Source organism: Ranitomeya imitator, chromosome 2 (assembly GCF_032444005.1).
Source record: "Ranitomeya imitator isolate aRanImi1 chromosome 2, aRanImi1.pri, whole genome shotgun sequence".
In the NCBI taxonomy this organism is placed as follows: Eukaryota; Metazoa; Chordata; class Amphibia; order Anura; family Dendrobatidae; genus Ranitomeya; species Ranitomeya imitator.
This window is the reverse complement of record NC_091283.1, coordinates 51,081,243-51,101,801: the sequence shown is the minus strand read 5'-3', so window position 1 is coordinate 51,101,801 and position 20,559 is coordinate 51,081,243. Positions and strand designations below refer to the sequence as shown.

The 20,559-nt window shown below is 48.0% G+C and overlaps 1 protein-coding gene across 4 annotated transcripts in view; it reads right to left on the bottom strand.

Moving 5' to 3' along the window:
- The window catches only part of LOC138661791 (cytochrome P450 2C23-like), a 144,335-nt gene that overhangs the window by 6,027 nt on the left and 117,749 nt on the right, over nt 1-20,559 (bottom strand). For 3 of the 4 annotated variants that reach the window (XM_069746711.1, XM_069746710.1, XM_069746709.1), the window contains one exon: nt 16,923-17,064. The exons of the other annotated variant lie outside the window; for it this stretch is intronic. In XM_069746711.1, coding sequence (XP_069602812.1) covers nt 16,923-17,064 — 142 coding nt within the window. The remainder of the gene's footprint in view (nt 1-16,922; nt 17,065-20,559) is intronic. 4 annotated transcript variants of the gene reach the window in all.

The window sequence follows — 20,559 nt, the reverse complement described above, 5'->3', positions numbered from 1 at the left end:
TGGGCTTTCCCAAGCTCGATCGGGTGGTCTCCGAGTATTTATGACTGCTCAGAGATTTAGTTTTCCTTGCCGCAGCAGGAAGATTTAAGGCTGCTAGCCAGCCTGAGTACATATGGGGGTTGCCTTGTTTCTAGGGAATCCCCACATGTAATCAAGCTGTCTAGTAGCCGCAAATCATCCAGCTGCAACAAAGAAAACTAAATCTCTGAGCAGTCATAAATACTCAGAGACCACCTGTGCATGCTTGGGAAAACCCCAGCAACGAGTATACTCGCTCATCACTACTGTTCATCATCATCGTTTCTCCAAGCGAACTGTGGTGAACTCACCACTGCACCATGAAGCTTTTTTTCATTGTGCTAGCGGTGATTTCACCAAGGCCCCCTCAGTTCAAGAGCCCTGTTGGCAAAGCGTGTTTATTTACAATAAAACTATAGGGTTAGTAATGGGGAGAAGTCTTATAGAGACCTCTCCATTACTAAGCCGTGGGTTTAATGTCACCGGACAATAAAAAGGTGACATCAACCCCACAAATATGAACCCCACTTTCCTAAGCCCAAACCCGGACAACATTAACTTGGGAGGTCCAGAACATCCTGTTCATTAGTGATGAGCGAGTATACTCTTTGCTTGGGCTTTCCCAAGCACAATCGGGTGGTCTCCGAGTATTTATGACTGCTCAGAGATTTAGTTTTCCTTGCCGCAGCAGGAAGATTTAAGGCTGCTAGCCAACCTGAGTACATATGGGGGTTGCCTTGTTTCTAGGGAATCCCCACATGTAATCAAGCTGTCTAGTAGCCGCAAATCATCCAGCTGCAACAAAGAAAATGAAATCTCTGAGCAGTCATAAATACTCAGAGACCACCAGTGCATGCTTGGGAAAACCCCAGCAACGAGTATACTCGCTCATCACTACTGTTCATCATTATCGTTTCTCCCAGCAAACTGTGGTGAACTCACCACTGCACCATGAAGCTTTTTTTCATTGTGCTAGCGGTGATCTCACCAAGCCCCCTCAGTTCAAGAGCCCTGTTGGCAAAGCGTGTTTATTTACAATAAAACTATAGGGTTAGTAATGGGGAGAAGTCTTACAGAGACCTCTCCATTACTAAGCCGTGGGTTTAATGTCACCGGACAATAAAAAGGTGACATCAACCCCACAAATATGAACCCCACTTGCGACAGCCAAGGGAGAAATGGGAAGGACTCATCTAATAGCTGCGCCTTTTCTAGGTGGCTGCAGACTGTTATTTTTAGTCTGGGGGCCAACATCCATGGCCCCATACCAGTCTAAGAATATCAGCCCCCAGCTGTCTGCTTTAGCTTGTCTGGTTGTCAAAAATCGGGGGGGGGGGGGGGACCCAACATTTTTCATTAAATTTTTAAAAAATGTGTGGGGAGTGGGGACCCCTCTATTCTGGAAGACCAACCTTGCTAAAGCTGACAGCTGAGGGTTAAAACCCCCAGCTGTAAGGGTTATCAAAAATACAGGGGAACCCACCCGGTTTTTATTTTTAAATTATTTATTTAGCGTGCAGGCAGTGGCTGATGGAATTATTCATCAGCCGCCACGTGCTCTCACAGTTATTAGTGGCAGCAAGCATCTTCTGATGGGAGTAGTAGTCCTATCAGCTGATGCTAGTGACCAGAGGTAAACTTTTAACCTCTGATCACAGCTGCAGGCTCACACAGTTATTTGTCTGGCTCTCTGACCAGTGGTGATTTACAGTACTTCTGGTCACAGTCAAATCTGCAGGGTCACACTGACATCTGACAGCATGTCCCAGCAGCGCTCTGACCGACAGTAATGATCTTACAGCGATCAAAACCATCGATAAGATCACAACCTTAGTGGAGACTCAATAATTTACCAAATTTTGCGGAAAATACTCAGGAGTCCGAATATTAATTTGAATGTGCAATGGTAGTCCCTAGGGTTGAGCGACCTTTACTTTTATAGGATCGGGTCGGGTTTCACGAAACCCGACTTTTGAAAAAGTCGGGTCGAGTGAAATCGGCCGATCCTATAAAAAAGTCGGGGTCGGGGTCGGACGAAACCCGAAACCCAATGCAGTGCATTGGGTTTCCATGGTTCCCAGGGTCTGAAGGAGCGGAAACTCTCCTTCAGGCCCTGCGATCCATATTTTAGTGTAAAATAAAGAATTAAACTAAAAAAATATCGCAATACTTACCCTCTGACGCGCCCTGGTACTAACCGGGAACCTTCCTTCCTTAGAATCAGCCTTCCAGGACCCTGCGGTGACGTCGCGGTGACGTCGCGGCTTGTGATTGGCCGCGCGGCCGCCCATGTGACCGCTCGCGCGGCCAATCACAAGCCGCGACATCACCCGCGACGTCACCGAAGGTCCTGGAAGGGCTGATTCTTAGGAAGGAAGGCTGCCGGAAAGAAGCAGGGCGCGTCCGAGGGTGAGTATATTCCTAATAGGCGCGTCAGAGGGCGCGTCAGAGGGTAAGTATTGCGATATTTTTTTTGTTTAATTCTTTATTTTACACTAAAATATGGATCGCAGGGCCTGAAGGAGAGTTTCCGCTCCTTCAGACCCTGGGAACCATGGAAACCCAATGCACTGCATTGGGTTTCGGGTTTCGTCCGACCCCGACCCCGACTTTTTTATAGGATCGGCCGATTTCACTCGACCCGACTTTTTCAAAAGTCGGGTTTCGTGAAACCCGACCCGATCCTATACCTAATAGGAATATACTCACCCTCGGACGCGCCCTGCTTCTTTCCGGCAGCCTTCCTTCCTAAGAATCAGCCCTTCCAGGACCTTCGGTGACGTCGCGGGTGACGTCGCGGCTTGTGATTGGCCGCGCGAGCGGTCACATGGGCGGCCGCGCGGCCAATCACAAGCCGCGACGTCACCGCAGGGTCCTGGAAGGCTGATTCTAAGGAAGGAAGGTTCCCGGTTAGTACCAGGGCGCGTCAGAGGGTAAGTATTGCGATATTTTTTATTTTAATTCTTTATTTTACACTTAAATCTGAATTCCGATACCAATTCCCGATATCTTAAACATATCGGGAATCGGTATCGGAATTCCGATTGTAGATTCAAAAGATTGCCGACTTCATGGCCGACCCCACACTGGGGTCGGGTCGGGTTTCATGAAACCCGACCTTGCCAAAAGTCGGCGACTTTTGAAAAATTTCGACCCGTTTCGCTCAACCCTATTAGTCCCAACTTTGAGATAGACAAACTTTTTCCAAATGTTTCATCATCTCATCTCTACTCCGTCCTGATGTTAAAGCCATACAGCCTTTGAAATGTGTTGAGAATAAACAACATCTTTTCCTACAAATCTTGGACACTTTGGATATCTTTATTGATTACCCATCAGCAGCACAGCACATCTGCTTATTCTTTTCCTGATCTCTACATTGGTGTGTCCAGCCACCGGTGTAGCAGCTGGAGTTATACAATGAGCCCTCTAAAAAGTTGTGGTTTCTCACAGCCCAACCAGGTGAGCAGTGCCGTATTACTTAATACAGTGTTGTCTAGATCAGGGGTGTCAAACTGCATTCCTCAAGGGCTGCAAACAGGTCATGTTTTCAGGGTTTCCATGTACTGCACAGGTGATAATTTAATCACCTATACACATAAGGCCGGCGTCACACATGCGAGTTTTACGGACGTAAGAGCGCAGAAACTACGTCCGTAAAACTCGCAAAAAATACGGCACAATTATTCTCTATGCCTCTGCTCCTATCTGCCGTATTTTACTGATCAGTATTATACGGCTTTCTACGGCCGTACAAAATCGCAGCATGCTGCGTTTGTCACCGTACTGCGCAAGAAATACGCCAATGAAAGTCTATGGAAGCGTGAAAAATACGGATTACACACGGACAAGCAGTGTGACTTGCGAGAAATACGCAGCGCTGTTAGAGAGAAAAGCCGGCAATTCAGTGCGGTGTACAGTAAAATCACACTGACAGCTTACAGTAGAATAGGTAGAATAAATGTGTACACATAGAATAGGTATATATATATATATATATGTCAGTGAGACACATATATGTATATATATTAATATTTATTCCAGCGCTATACAGCTTGAAAGCCGGTAATTCAATTACCGGCTTTTTCTTTCTCCTTCCTAAAACCCGACATGATTTGAGACATGGTTTACATACAGTAAACCATGTCTTCTCTCCATTTTTTTTGCAGATTCCACACTACTAATGTCAGTAGTGTGTATCTGCAAAATTTGGCCGTTCTAGCTCTTAAAATAAAGGGTTAAATGGCGGAGAAAATTGCGCGGGAGCCCACGCCAATATATATATATATTTTTTTTTCTTTTTGGGACACATGGATCATTTCTATAGCGGTATGTTGGTTTTGCAAGCCTGCGAGAAAACCACGCAGTACGGATGCCATACGGATTACATACGGAGGATGCCATGCGCAAAAAACGCTGACACACCCTGCCTACGGAGGAGCTACGGACCACTTTTTTCGGGACTTTTCAGCGTATTACGGCCGTAATATACGGACCGTATTGTTTTACGCTGTGTGTGACGCCGGCCTAATGATTACAGCACCTTGTGCAAAGCTAAGGAAATCTTGAAACCACACAGGGTTTGCGGCCCTCGAGGAATGCAGTTTGATACCCCTGGTCTAGATAATGCCTTGGTTGCTCTTTCTGTCCGTCTAGTTTTTCTTCATTATGTCCGCTGTATAGCGAGCAATTAAAAAAATGACATGTTTCCCATATCCAAGAGTAATAAACCTCTCTGTTCGTCTGTGTGAATTCATTTCCAATTGCAGGTACAATATGGATCTACAGCTATCAAGCAAGTATTTTAAAGAGGTTGTCCACTACAAGGACAATCCCTTCTTGATCTGAAAGTTTGCTCCAGTGAAAATAAAAACAGTTATACCTAATTCTTGTGACGACACTGTTCCAATGGTGTTAGCACTCGTGTTCCTTGGGGTTTACATGCGGTTGTTATGACAAGTGAGTCCTGTGCCCAATCAGCACTGGCATCACTGCCCACTCATACGGACATATACATAATCAAGAAGATGTGAAAGATGAAACTAGCTTTTCTCTTCCTCTTGATTATTAATGTATCTTATGGTGGGAACAGTGACACCAGTGCTTATTGGGCACATGGCTCACGTGAAAAAACAATCGCACGTGAGCTGCAGGAAATGCGAGGCTGACACCACTAGAATGGCACCAGAATGGGATGTGACTATGAGGCCGGCGTCACACTAGCGAGTTTTACGGACGTATGAGCTCATAAAATACGTCCGTAAAACACGCATTACACACGGCCCAATTATTCTCTATGCCCCTGCTCCTATCTGCCGTATTTTACTGATCCGTATTATACGGCTTTCTATGGCCGTAGAAAATCGCAGCATGCTGCGTTTGTCACCGTATTGCGCATAAAAAATCACCAATGAAAGTCTATGGAAGCCAGAAAAATACAGATTACACACGGACCAGCAGTGTGACTTGCGAGAAGTACGCAGCGGTGTTAGAGAGAAGCCGGTAATTCAGTGCGGTGTACAGTAAAATCACACTGACAGCTTACAATAGAATAGGTAGAATAAATGTGTACACATAGAATAGGTGTATATATACAGTGGGGCAAAAAAGTATTTAGTCAGTCAGCAATAGTGCAAGTTCCACCACTTAAAAAGATGAGAGGCGTCTGTAATTTACATCATAGGTAGACCTCAACTATGGGAGACAAACTGAGAAAAAAAAATCCAGAAAATCACATTGTCTGTTTTTTTAACATTTTATTTGCATATTATGGTGGAAAATAAGTATTTGGTCAGAAACAAACAATCAAGATTTCTGGCTCTCACAGACCTGTAACTTCTTCTTTAAGAGTCTCCTCTTTCCTCCACTCATTACCTGTAGTAATGGCACCTGTTTAAACTTGTTATCAGTATAAAAAGACACCTGTGCACACCCTCAAACAGTCTGACTCCAAACTCCACTATGGTGAAGACCAAAGAGCTGTCAAATGACACCAGAAACAAAATTGTAGCCCTGCACCAGGTTGGGAAGACTGAATCTGCAATAGCCAACCAGCTTGGAGTGAAGAAATCAACAGTGGGAGCAATAATTAGAAAATGGAAGACATACAAGACCACTGATAATCTCCCTCGATCTGGGGCTCCACGCAAAATCCCACCCCGTGGGGTCAGAATGATCACAAGAACGGTGAGCAAAAATCCCAGAACCACGCGGGGGGACCTAGTGAATGAACTGGAGAGAGCTGGGACCAATGTAACAAGGCCTACCATAAGTAACACACTACGCCACCATGGACTCAGATCCTGCAGTGCCAGACGTATCCCACTGCTTAAGCCAGTACATGTCTGGGCCCGTCTGAAGTTTGCTAGAGAGCATTTGGATGATCCAGAGGAGTTTGGGGAGAATGTCCTATGGTCTGATGAAACCAAACTGGAACTGTTTGGTAGAAACACAACTTGTCGTGTTTGGAGGAAAGAGAATACTGAGTTGCATCCATCAAACACCATACCTACTGTAAAGCATGGTGGTGGAAACATCATGCTTTGGGGCTGTTTCTCTGCAAAGGGGCCAGGACGACTGATCCGGGTACATGAAAGAATGAATGGGGCCATGTATCGTGAGATTTTGAGTGCAAACCTCCTTCCATCAGCAAGGGCATTGAAGATGAAACGTGGCTGGGTCTTTCAACATGACAATGATCCAAAGCACACCGCCAGAGCAAGGAAGGAGTGGCTTCGTAAGAAGCATATGAAGGTCCTGGAGTGGCCTAGCCAGTCTCCAGATCTCAACCCTATAGAAAACCTTTGGAGGGAGTTGAAAGTCCGTGTTGCCAAGCGAAAAGCCAAAAACATCACTGCTTTAGAGGAGATCTGCATGGAGGAATGGGCCAACATACCAACAACAGTGTGTGGCAACCTTGTGAAGACTTACAGAAAACGTTTGACCTCTGTCATTGCCAACAAAGGATAGATTACAAAGTATTGAGATGAAATTTTGTTTCTGACCAAATACTTATTTTCCACCATAATATGCAAATAAAATGTTAAAAAAACAGACAATGTGATTTTCTGGATTTTTTTTTCTCAGTTTGTCTCCCATAGTTGAGGTCTACCTATGATGTAAATTACAGACGCCTCTCATCTTTTTAAGTGGTGGAACTTGCACTATTGCTGACTGACTAAATACTTTTTTGCCCCACTGTATATATATATATATCTATAATATAACGCTGGGAGCGTCACTCTGTCCGAAGCCTTTATAGACTGCGCAGGCGCAAGCGCCGGCGCAGTCTGGGCCTCACAGAGTGACGCTCCCGGGAGATCGCGGTGTGCGTTCACACTGAACGCACACCGCGATCTCCAACAGAGAAGCAGGGACCGCCAGGAGGGTGAGTATCGGCCATATTCACCTGTCCTGCGTTCCATCACTGAGCGCCGCCATCTTCCCGGTCTTCGGCCTGTAACCTTCAGTTCAGAGGGCGCGATGACGCGCTTAATGCGCGCCGGCGCCGCCCTCTGACTGAACAGTCACGGCCAGGAGACCGGGAAGATGGCGGCGCCCAGCGCTGGAACGCAGGACAGGTGAATATAGTAAGTGCTGGGGGGCCTGAGCTGGCGGCGATACCGGCACCTGACCCCCACAACGTGCCGGTGTCCCTGCCTGCTCAGGCCCCCCAGCACTCGGCACCGAGCGGGTCAGAGGCAGTATGGGGACGCAGGATGGAGCAGCACATAAGGATGGGGACGCAGGATGGAGGAGAATATAAGGATGGGGACGGAGGATGGGAGCAGCACAAAACAGGATGGGGACGCAGGATGGAGCAGCACATGAAAGGATGGGGACGCAGGATGGAGCAGCACATAAGGATGGGGACGCAGGATGGAGCAGCACATAAGGATGGGGACGCAGGATGGGAGCAGCACATAACAGGATGGGGACGCAGGATGGAGCAGCACATGACAGGATGGGGACGCAGGATGGAGCAGCACATGACAGGATGGGGACGCAGGATGGAGCAGCACATGACAGGATGGGGACGCAGGATGGAGCAGCACATAAGGATGGGGACGCAGGATGGAGCAGCACATGACAGGATGGGGACGCAGGATGGAGCAGCACATGACAGGATGGGGACGCAGGATGGAGCAGCACATAAGGATGGGGACGCAGGATGGGTGCAGCGCATGACAGGATGGGGACGCAGGATGGGAGCAGGGCATGACAGGATGGGAGCAGCGCATCACAGGATGGGGACGCAGGATGGGAGCAGCGCATCACAGGATGGGAGCAGCGCATGACAGGATGGGGACGCAGGATGGAGCAGCGCATGACAGGATGGGGACGCAGGATGGGAGCAGCACATGACAGAATGGAGGCGCAGGATGGAGCAGCACATGACAGGATGGGGACGCAGGATGGGAGCAGCGCATGACAGGATGGGGACGCAGGATGGAGCAGCGCATGACAGGATGGGGACGCAGGATGGGAGCAGCACATGACAAAATGGAGGCGCAGGATGGAGCAGCACATGACAGGATGGGGACGCAGGATGGAGCAGCGCATGACAGGATGGGGACGCAGGATGGGAGCAGCACATGACAGAATGGAGGCGCAGGATGGAGCAGCACATGACAAGATGGGGACGCAGGATGGAGCAGCGCATGACAGGATGGGGACGCAGGATGGAGCAGCACATGACAGGATGGGGACGCAGGATGGAGCAGCACATGACAGGATGGGGACGCAGGATGGGAGCAGCGCATCACAGGATGGGAGCAGCGCATCACAGGATGGGGACGCAGGATGGGAGCAGCGCATCACAGGATGGGAGCAGCGCATCACAGGATGGGAACGCAGGATGGGAGCAGCGCATGACAGGATGGGGACGCAGGATGGAGCAGCGCATGACAGGATGGGGACGCAGGATGGGAGCAGCACATGACAGAATGGAGGCGCAGGATGGAGCAGCACATGACAGGATGGGGACGCAGGATGGGAGCAGCGCATGACAGGATGGGGACGCAGGATGGAGCAGCGCATGACAGGATGGGGACGCAGGATGGGAGCAGCACATGACAGAATGGAGGCGCAGGATGGAGCAGCACATGACAGGATGGGGACGCAGGATGGAGCAGCGCATGACAGGATGGGGACGCAGGATGGGAGCAGCACATGACAGAATGGAGGCGCAGGATGGAGCAGCACATGACAGGATGGGGACGCAGGATGGAGCAGCGCATGACAGGATGGGGACGCAGGATGGAGCAGCACATGACAGGATGGGGACGCAGGATGGAGCAGCACATGACAGGATGGGGACGCAGGATGGGAGCAGCGCATCACAGGATGGGAGCAGCGCATCACAGGATGGGGACGCAGGATGGGAGCAGCACATGACAGGATGGAGGCGCAGGATGGAGCAGCACATGACAGGATGGGGACGCAGGATGGAGCAGCACATGACAGGATGGGGACGCAGGATGGAGCAGCGCATGACAGGATGGGGACGCAGGATGGGAGCAGCACATGACAGGATGGGGACGCAGGATGGAGCAGCTCATGACAGGATGGGGACGCAGGATGGAGCAGCACATGACAGGATGGGGACGCAGGATGGGAGCAGCGCATCACAGGATGGGGACGCAGGATGGGAGCAGCACATGACAGGATGGGGACGCAGGATGGAGCAGCACATGACAGGATGGGGACGCAGGATGGAGCAGCACATGACAGGATTGGGACGCAGGATGGAGTAGCGCATGACAGGATGGGGACGCAGGATGGAGCAGCACATGACAGGATGGGGACGCAGGATGGAGCAGCGCATGACAGGATGGGGACGCAGGATGGAGCAGCACATGACAGGATGGGGACGCAGGATGGAGCAGCACATGACAGGATGGGGACACAGGATGGAGCAGCACATGACAGGATGGGGACGCAGGATGGAGCAGCACATGACAGGATGGGGACGCAGGATGGAGCAGCGCATGACAGGATGGGGACGCAGGATGGAGCAGCACATGACAGGATGGGGACGCAGGATGGAGCAGTGCATGACAGGATGGGGACGCAGGATGGAGCAGCACATGACAGGATGGGGACGCAGGATGGAGCAGCACATACCAGGATGGAGACCATATACCAATATAAATGCTCGCCACCCGGGCGTAGAACGGGTTCAATAGCTAGTATATATATATATATATATATATATGTCAGTGAGACACATATATGTATATATATTATTATTTCATACAGCGCTAGATAGCTTTAAAGCTGGTAATTCAATTACCGGCTTTTGCTTTCTTCTTCCTAAACCCGACATGATATGAGACATGGTTTACATACAGTAAACCATGAGTTTGAATCTTGGCTTCAGGAAAATGACCGCCGCGATGTCCATCTGCGCACGCGCGGCATCCCACGGCCATTTTCCTGAAGCCCCGGGAAGCAGGAGACTCCATCTGCGCACACGCGGCCTCAGGAAGATGGCCGCGCCCACCGAGAAACCACTGAATAGCGGCGAGCGCGCTCTTTTTCTACAGCTGTGCAGTGTATTCGGCACTTGCGCATGCGAGAAGCACTATGCCACCAACGGGAACATAAGAAAGATGTGGGGGAGAAACAGCGCTGTGACCACGCCCATCTGACCTGACCAGCCTGATTGACAGGCGAAAAAGGCCACTTTTGTAAGGTATTTCGGCAGCATAGGTAGGGAATCAGGGGACAAAAAATACCCTATTGTAAATACCCTATTGTAAAGCACAGCTCAGGCCCTATTTAACGGTATTTTTATCTCCTACTGAAAAAACAGGGTGACAGGTTCCCTTTAATAATGGAAAGGTGTCATAACCTTACAATAGCAAGTTGACATTAACCCTTCATTACCCCATATCCCACCGCTACACGGGAATGGGAAGAGAGTGGCCAAGTGCCAGAATAGGCGCATCTTACAGATGTGCCTTCTCTGGGGTGGCTGGGGGCAGGTGTTTTTAGCCGGGAAGGGGGGAAAAAACCGTGGACCCTCTCCAGGCTATTAATATCTGCCCTCAGTCACTGGCTTTACTACTCTGGCGGAGAAAATTGGGCGGGAGCCCACGCCAATTTTTTCCGCCATTTAACCCTTTAATTTAATAGCTAGAACGGCCAAATTTTGCACATACACACTACTAACATTAGTAGTGTGGAATATGCAAAAAAAAGGGGATATGAGATGGTTTAATGTATGTAAACCATGTCTCATATCATGTTGGGTTTAGGAAGGAAATAGCAAAAGCCGGCAATTGAATTACCGGCTTTAAAGCTATCTCGCGTTGGATGAAATATTAATATATATACATATATGTGTCTACTGACATATATATATATATATATATATATATATATATATATATACAGTATATATATATATATTTTTTTTTAACACATGGATCCATTGTAAATCCATATGTTGGTTTTGCAAGCCTGCGAGAAAAACACGCAGTACGGATGCCATACGGATTACATACGGAGGATGCCATGCGCAAAATACGCTGACACACCCTGCCTACGGAGGAGCTACGGACCACTATTTTGGGGACTTTTATGCGTATTACGGCCGTAATATACGGACCGTATTGTCTTACGCCGAGTGTGACGCCAGCCTTAGTGATTTTATTTTCATGGGAGCAAACATTTAGATCAAGAAGAGCTTGACCTAGTAGTGGACAACTCCTATAAAGGTTTCCAGTCTGTAAATAATAGGAATACTGCTGAATGGGTAATTATAGCAGGATATTGGTCCCACCATTGGGGCACTTCCATCTCCAACTGAATCTTATCAGGCTTATTAAGCTTTCGCATTCAGAGTAAAGGTACCGTCACACATAATGATATCGTTAACGATATCGTTGCTTTTTGTGACGTAGCAACGATATTGTTAAGGAAATCGTTATGTGTGACAGCGACCAACGATCAGGCCCCTGCTAGGAGATCGTTGGTCACTGAGGAAAGTCCAGAACTTTATTTGGTCGCTGGACTTCCCGCTGTCATCGCTGGATCGGCGTGTGTGACATCGATCCAGCGATGTCTTCACTGGTAACCAGGGTAAACATCGGGTTACTAAGCGCAGGGTTCGCGCTTAGTAACCCGATGTTTACCCTGGTTACCAGCGTAAACGTAAAAAAAACAAACACTACATACTTACCTTCAGCTGTCTGTCCCCGGCGCTCTGCTTTCCTCTGCACTGTCAGCGCCGGTTTGCCGGAAAGCAGAGCGGTGATGTCACCGCTGTGCTTTCCGGCTGGCTGGCGCTGACACAGGATGCAGGAGGAGTGCAGAGAAGCACAGCGCTGGGGACAGACAGCTGAAGGTAAGTATGTAGTGTTTGTGTTAAGGACTGGCGGAACGCACCAAGTATAGATGATATAAAACTAGGTGCGTTCGCAGTCCGAGGTCCACCGTGCAGGTAAAAACCCTGCTGCTAGTAAGACGGACTATATGGCGGTACTATAAGTATACACACACGGGTTAACTTCACCCTGCGTCAAGGAAGCGATCCTGTTGTGTCACAGGACCGCGGTACCGCACAAAGTACGCGAGCAAGAAGTCAGCGAACACAACGCCAACACAGGATTGAAGTCCGATTAGACCACTTGCTGGCACAACACCGCAACTGGGTGTGTAAGGAAACTATTAAAAAAGTATATAAAGGCACAAGAGTGCATGCAGTGCCGCACTGACGGACGCCACTAACCACCCAGGCTTGGGTAAGGAAAGCGCAGAGGAAGCGCACGGCGCCGTACAGGCGGACACAGCAAGTAGACGCTGTTATGTGTGTAACGTGCTGTTGGATAAGTCGAGCGCTAGATAGCAAACATACACCTTCCGCGAACAGTCATCCAATAGGGAGGGTATTTTAAAGAGCGACTTTCACTCACAACACACACACATATTATCAAGACAATACTAGCGCATGGCCGTGCGGTCATGCGCAGTTTATATAGTTGCAGCACAGGAAGCTGCTACTGAAGTTTTGCCTTTTCAGGACCTTCCTGGAGGACCAATGGAATGTGCTGCAGTACCTGAGCATGTGACCCTCGATCTCCAACGGGAGATCTTGCCCTGGGAATGCTCAGTGTGTGCAAATAAGGACTTAGTCCCAGAGATGCCCGCTCGCCGCAGATCAGTGCAGGGTACAACAGGAGAGCCAGAAAAGGCAACAGTAAAGGTACCTTCACACATAATGATATTGTTAACGATATCGTTGCTATTTGTGACGTAGCAACGATATCGTTAATGAAATCGTTCTGTGTGACAGCGACCAACGATCAGGCCCCTGCTGGCAGATCGTTGGTCGCTGAATAAAGTCCAGAACTTTATTTCGTCGCTGGACTCCCTGCTGACATCGCTGGATCGGCGTGTGTGACACCGATCCAGCGATGTCTTCACTGGTAACCAGGGTAAACATCGGGTAACTAAGCGCAGGGCCGCGCTTAGTAACCCGATGTTTACCCTGGATACCATGCTAAAAGTAAAAAAAAACAAACACTAGATACTTACCTAACGCTGTCTGTCCTCCAGCGCTGTGCTCTACACTCCTCCTGTACTGTCTGTGAGCCGGAAAGCAGAGCGGTGACGTCACCGCTCTGCTTTCCGGCTCACAGACAGTACAGGAGGAGAGCAGAGAAGCAGAGCACAGCGCTGGAGGACAGACAGCGTTAGGTAAGTATGTAGTGTTTGTTTTTTTTTACTTTTGGCATGGTATTCAGGGTAAACATCGGGTTACTAAGCGCGGCCCTGCGCTTAGTTACCCGATATTTACCCTGGTTACCGGCATCGTTGGTCGCTGGAGAGCGGTCTGTGTGACAGCTCTCCAGCGACCAAACAGCGACGCTGCAGCGATCCGGATCGTTGTCGGTATCGCTGCAGCGTCGCTTAATGTGAAGGGGCCTTAACCCTTTGCACAGAATTAGTCCCAGCAAGACGCTGGGAGCGACGCCTCCGCTGAGCAGGCCCCACTGCGGCCGGTACAGAATGGGAGACCGCAGCAGACAGGGATCGAGATTCCCCCTGTGCAGCAGAGGAAACTCGACTCCTAACATTACCCCCCCCTCCTTGGGCCTCTCTACGCTCGAAGGCAGCAATGAGCTGCAGAGCCCGAATGTGCTCAGCAGGCTCCCAGGACCTGTCCTCAGGACCATAACCCTTCCAGTCCACCCCAAAAAATTTTTTGCCACGTACCACCTTGCACCCCAAAATAGCATTCACCTCATAATCTTCCGAAGACGAACCCGATGTCCCAGCAGATGACTCGGAAAACCGGGACATGTACACGGGTTTCAGGAGGGACACATGAAAGGTGTCGGTGATACCCAGGCGTTGGGGAAGAGCCAAGCGATAAACCACAGGATTAACCTGTTCAAGCACTTTGAAGGGACCCAAGTAGCGAGGAGCAAACTTAGTGGACTCAACTCGCAGCCTGATGTGACGGGCGGAGAGCCACACCAAGTCGCCAGGAGCAAAGGTCGGAGCGGGGCGCTGATGAGCATCGGCGGAGGACCTCATTCTCTCCTTAGAGGCCCGAATGGCATCCTGAGTGCGGTCCCAAATATCCCGTGCCTCCACAGCCCAGTCTGCCACCCTGGAGTCTGCGGAAGACACGGGCATAGGCACAGGTACCCGTGGATGCTGACCATAGTTGAGGAGGAATGGGGTTTGTCCAGTGGAGTCGGCTACGGCGTTGTTCAGCGCAAACTCTGCCCATGATAGCAAGGATGCCCAGTCATCCTGCCTGGCTGAAACAAAATGTCGCAGGTATGTGACCAAGGTCTGGTTGGCCCTCTCTACCAACCCATTCGTCTCGTGATGATAAGCGGAAGAGAGATTCAACTCAATACTGAGAAGACGACAAACCTCTCCCCAGAACCGAGACGCAAACTGGGGACCCTGGTCACTGACAATTTTGTCAGGCATACCATGTAGGTGGAAGATGTGTTTAATGAACAACGCTGCCAAGGCCCGTGCAGAAGGTAACCGTGGTAGCGGCACCAAATGCACCATTTTTGAGAAATAATCGGTGATGACCCAAATGATGGTACAGCCGCGAGATTTGGGTAAACCCACGACAAAGTCCATCCCGCCCATCTCCCAGGGCCTATCTGCCACCGGCAAGGGATAGAGGAACCCAGCTGGCATTTGACGCGGAGATTTATTTTTGGCGCAGGAGACACACGCCAGAATATAATCCCTAACATCCCGGCCCATATGCGGCCACCAGTACGTCCTCGCTAGTAGCTCAGATGTCCTCTTTGTCCCAAAGTGTCCACCCACCCTGGACGAATGAGCCCAAGAGAGAACCTCTGGTCGCAAATTAATGGGCACAAAAGTCTTGCCTGGAGGCACAGACTCCAGCGAAACCGGCGCTACGGTTCTCAGGCTCTCGGAAGGGACAATAAGCCGAGGCTCCTCTTCCTCCTCTTCAGTTGACATAAGGGAGCGAGAGAGAGCGTCAGCACGAATATTCTTCTCCCCATCGAGAAAATGAAGGGAAAAGTGGAACCGGGAAAAGAACAAGGACCATCTGGCCTGACGAGAATTTAGCCGCTGGGCTGTTTGCAAATAGACCAAATTTTTGTGGTCCGTGTAAACTTGGAAGGGAAAGCTTGCACCTTACAGAAGATGTCTCCACTCAGAAAAGGCCAATTTCATTGCTAGCAGCTCCCTATCCCCGATGGAGTAGTTTCTCTCCGCTGGCATGAAGGTCTTAGAGAAGAAGAAGCATGGATGCTTCCGACCTTGAGCATCCTTTTGGCACAACACCGCAACTGGGTGTGTAAGGAAACTATTAAAAAAGTATATAAAGGCACGAGAGTGCATGCAGTGCCGCACTGACGGACGCCACTAACCACCCAGGCTTGGGTAAGGAAAGCGCAGAGGAAGCACACAGCGCCGCACAGGCGGACACAGCAAGTAGACGCTGTTATGTGTGTAACGTGCTGTTGGATAAGTCGTGCGCTAGATAACAAACATACACCTTCCGCGAACAGTCATCCAATAGGGAGGGTATTTTAAAGAGCGACTTTCACTCACAACACACACACATATTATCAAGACAATACTTGCGCATGGCCGTGCGGTCATGTGCAGTTTATATAGTTGCAGCACAGGAAGCTGCTACTGAAGTTTTGCCCTTTCAGGACCTTCCTGGAGGACCAATGGAATGTGCTGCAGTACCTGAGCATGTGACCCTCGATCTCCAACGGGAGATCTTGCCCTGGGCATGCTCAGTGTGTGCAAATAAGGACTTAGTCCCAGAGAAGCCCGCTCGCTGCAGATCAGTGCAGGATACAACAGGAGAGCCAGAAAAGGCAACAGTAACCCTTTGCACAGAATCAGTCCCAGCAAGACGCTGGGAGCGACGCCTCCGCTGATCAGGCCCCACTGCAGCCGGTACAGAATGGGAGACCGCAGCAGACAGGGATCGAGATTCCCCCTGTGCAGCAGTGGAAACTCGACTCCTAACAGTTTGTTTTTTTAACGTTTACGCTGGTAACCAGGGTAAACATCGGGTTACTAAGCGTGGCCCTGCGCTTAGTAACCCGATGTTTACCCTGGTTACCGGGGATCACGGGATCGTTGGTCGCTGGAGAGCTGTCTGTGTGACAGCTCTCCAGCGACCAAACAGCGACGCTGCAGCGATCGACATCGTTGTCGTATCGCTGCAGCGTCGCTTAGTGTGACGGTACCTTTACTCGCATAGTTATCTTTACGCTGTAGATTTAGAATTCAGCCGCTAAACTCAAATTATGCTGGCTGCAGTCTTCCGGCAACTGGGAAAGAATGAGGATTATTTGTAATTTTAACCATTGGAAATAGTATATGATACTATAACTTAATAAAAAGATAATATTGTTTATTCAAACCTGCTGAAAAAGGCATGAATCCATTATTTTTCTTAAATTTTCCCTTCTCATCTAAGAAATGTTTGATATTGAATTTTTCTGGAGTTTCAAAAAGTGAAGGGTCATTCAGTACTGATGTCAACATGGGCATGACATTTGTTCCCTGAAAAGAAAGGACAAAATAAATTGAATGTAATGTTTGGTATTCGAACTTGAATCCTGACATGTTTTGTCCTTTAACCCTTATGACTATTCAGCCAAAAGTGGGTACATATTCCTCCTAACTAGTGACGGGAGGTGTACCCCACGATGTTTACGATCGGCGGGCTTGCACAAGTTTTTTGTAAAGTTCGAGTTCAGGGCCGGAGATGACACGAACTTGTGTCCGAACCCCGAACTCGGACTTTACATATATGGGACGGAGAGGAAAGCTGTAAAAAAAGCAGAAAATTAATAATAAACATTATAATTATACTTACCTGTCCAGCGACGCATTTTCCCGTTCCGCTGTCTCCCGGCCGCATCTGCTTCCGGGCCCGCTCATTAACTGCTGGCAATATTCACTGCACTTGGCAGTCTTCGGCTTTTACCGGCAGTGTTTAGGATCCCCCCGATGTTTAGGATCGGCAGGTTCGCATGTTTTTTTTTTAAAGTTTGAGTTCGGGGCCGAAGATGATACGAACTTGCGTTTGAACCCCGAACATGGACTTTACATATATGGGATGGGGAGCGGGAGCTGTAAAAAAAAGCAGAAAATTAATAATAAACATTATAATTATACTTACCTGTCCAGCGACGCGTTCTCCCGTTCCGGTGTTTCCTGGCCGCATCTGCTTCCGGGGCCGCTCATTAACTGCCGGCAGTATTCACTGCACTTGGTAGTCTTTGTTTTTTTCCGGCAGTGTTCGTGCGTTGACATCGCCACACGAACACTGCCAGAAAAACCGAAGACTGCCAAGTGCAGTGAATACCGGCAGATGCAGATAGTAATGAGCAGCCCCGGAAGCAGGTGCATCAGGGAGAAAGTGGGACGGGAGGACGCGTCGCTGGACAGGTAAGTATAATCATAATGTTTATTATTAATTTTTCAGCTTTTTACGGCCCGAACTGGACGCAAACTGTAACAGGTGTTTCCCATGGAAACCCATGTTCGGGACGTGTGACCGTTCACTATATGTTCGGTACGGTCCCAAACTTTACAGTTCGGGTTTGCCCATTCCTACTCCTAACTAATTTAAGGGGGTTACAGCCACTCTTATTGTAAACAGAGGCATACAATCAAGCACAAACCCATGCAATCTCCACAGAGAATCACTGACAGCGATGGGTTCTGAGCATCTTTTAAAGTGGTCCTATTATGAAATGATAGTCTTGCCACATTTTGTGAAATTTCTGGTGCTATTTTTTGGAAGAAGGCAGTCATGTTTTTCCATTGCACTACTCTTGAATCCACTATGCACATTGAATTAACGTATACCGATCTTGCCAATTTAAGAGGGACCAGGCAATCATCTAATGTGTATGGAGACCTCCTAAATCTCCCCTAATTGATGAGGTCAAGGGAGAGAAGTTTGAATTAGTTCTCCAAAATCCAAAATAAGCCTCTGCCAGGGTTATCTCTAGCTCTCCACTTTTTGATGAGAATACATGAATGTTTGGCCAAGTTGAGCAGTCTATAATGTTATGTTTAATTACATCTATGCCTAATCTATCAGGATTAAAACTTCTTACAGACTAGATTGTTCCAAATTAGTCATCAGTAGAACTAACCCAAAATGTGCCTTAATGTTTGTGGGGTCTAAGGGGCAACATTTCTCCTTATGGAGAGTGACATGCCAGCTCTGGCTTGTCCAGGTAATGAGACGTGCAATGCTCCTCTGGGAAATATAACATGCAAATTGCCTCTTCAGAGAAAAAGAGGACTTAAACTTTATAGCGCCACCTGTTGGAAGTAGCGATCCTACAAGTCATTGTGACTTGTAGAATCGCTACTTCCAACACGTGGAGCTATAGAGTATAAGTCCTCTTTTTCTTTAATTTTTGTGACAATTTTAAAAGTTTTGTTTTAATTTCTAAAGCTCATCATACTGGTATCTCAATTATTATTATTATTATTATTATTATTATTATTATTATTATTATTATTATTTACTAGATGGAGGCCCGATGCTATCGCATTGGGAGGCCGATATTGTCATGATGGGGGCAGGCATATGGCGCTGTTGTTACCGAATGGCATGCTGTGATAATCTAATGACTTTTGCATCAGGGGACTCTTGTGCTTGACACCATGCTTAACCCCTTAGTGACAGAGCCAATTTGGTACTTAATGACCGAGCCAATTTTTGCAATTCTGACCACTGTCACTTTATGAGGTTATAACTCTGGAACGCTTCAACGGATCCTGCTGATTCTGAGATTGTTTTTTCGTGACATATTGTACTTCATGTTAGTGGTAACATTTCTTCGATATTACTTGCGATTATTTATGAAAAAAATGGAAATATGGCGAAAATTTTTAAAATTTAGCAATTTTCAAACTTTGTATTTTTATGCCCTTAAATCAGAGAGATATGTCATGAAAAATAGTTAATAAATAACATTTCCCACATGTCTACTTTACATCAGCACAATTTCAGCACAATTTTGGAAACAAAATTTTTTTTTGTTAGGGAGTTATAAGGGTTAAAAGTTGACCAGCAATTTCTCATTTTTACAACACCATTTTTTTTTAGGGACCACATCACATTTGAAGTCATTTTGAGGGGTCTATATGATAGAAAATAATGAAGTGTGACACCATTCTAAAAACTACACCCCTCAAGGTTCTCAAAACCACATTCAAGAAGTTTATTAACCCTTTACGTGCTTCACAGGAACTGAAACAATGTGGAAGGAAAAAATGAACATTTAACTTTTTTTTGCAAACATCTTAATTCAGAACCATTTTTTTTTATTTTCACAAGTGTAAAAACAGAAATGTAACAATAAATTTTGTTATGCAATTTCTCCTGAATACGCCAATACCCCATATGTGGGGGTAAACCACTTTTTGGGCGCACCGCAGAACTTAGAAGTGAAGGAGCGCCGTTTGACTTTTTCAATGCAGAATTGGCTGGAATTGAGATTGGACGCCATGTCACGTTTAGAGAGCCCCTGATGTGCCTAAACAGTGGAAACCCCTCAAATGACACCATTTTGTAAACTAGACCCCTTAAGGAACTTATCTAGATGTGTGGTGAGCACTTTGAACCCCCAAGTGCTTCACAGAAGTTTATAACGTAGAGCCGTGAAAATAAAAAAATCGCTTTTGTTTACACAAAAATGATCTTTTCGCCCACAAATTCTTATTTTCACAAGGGTAACAGGAGAAATTAGACCACAAAAGTTGTTGTGCGATTTCTCCTGAATACGTCGATACCCCATATGTGAGGGTAAACCACTGTTTGGGCGCACCGCAGAGCTTGGAAGTGAAGGAGCGCCGTTTTACTTTTTCAATGTAGAATTGGCTGGAATTGAGATTGGACGCCATGTCGCGTTTGGAGAGCCCCTGATGTGCCTAAACAGTAGAAACCCCCCACAAGTGACCCCATTTTGGAAACTAGACCCCTTACGGAACTTATCTAGATGTGTGGTGAGCACTTTGAACCCCCATGTG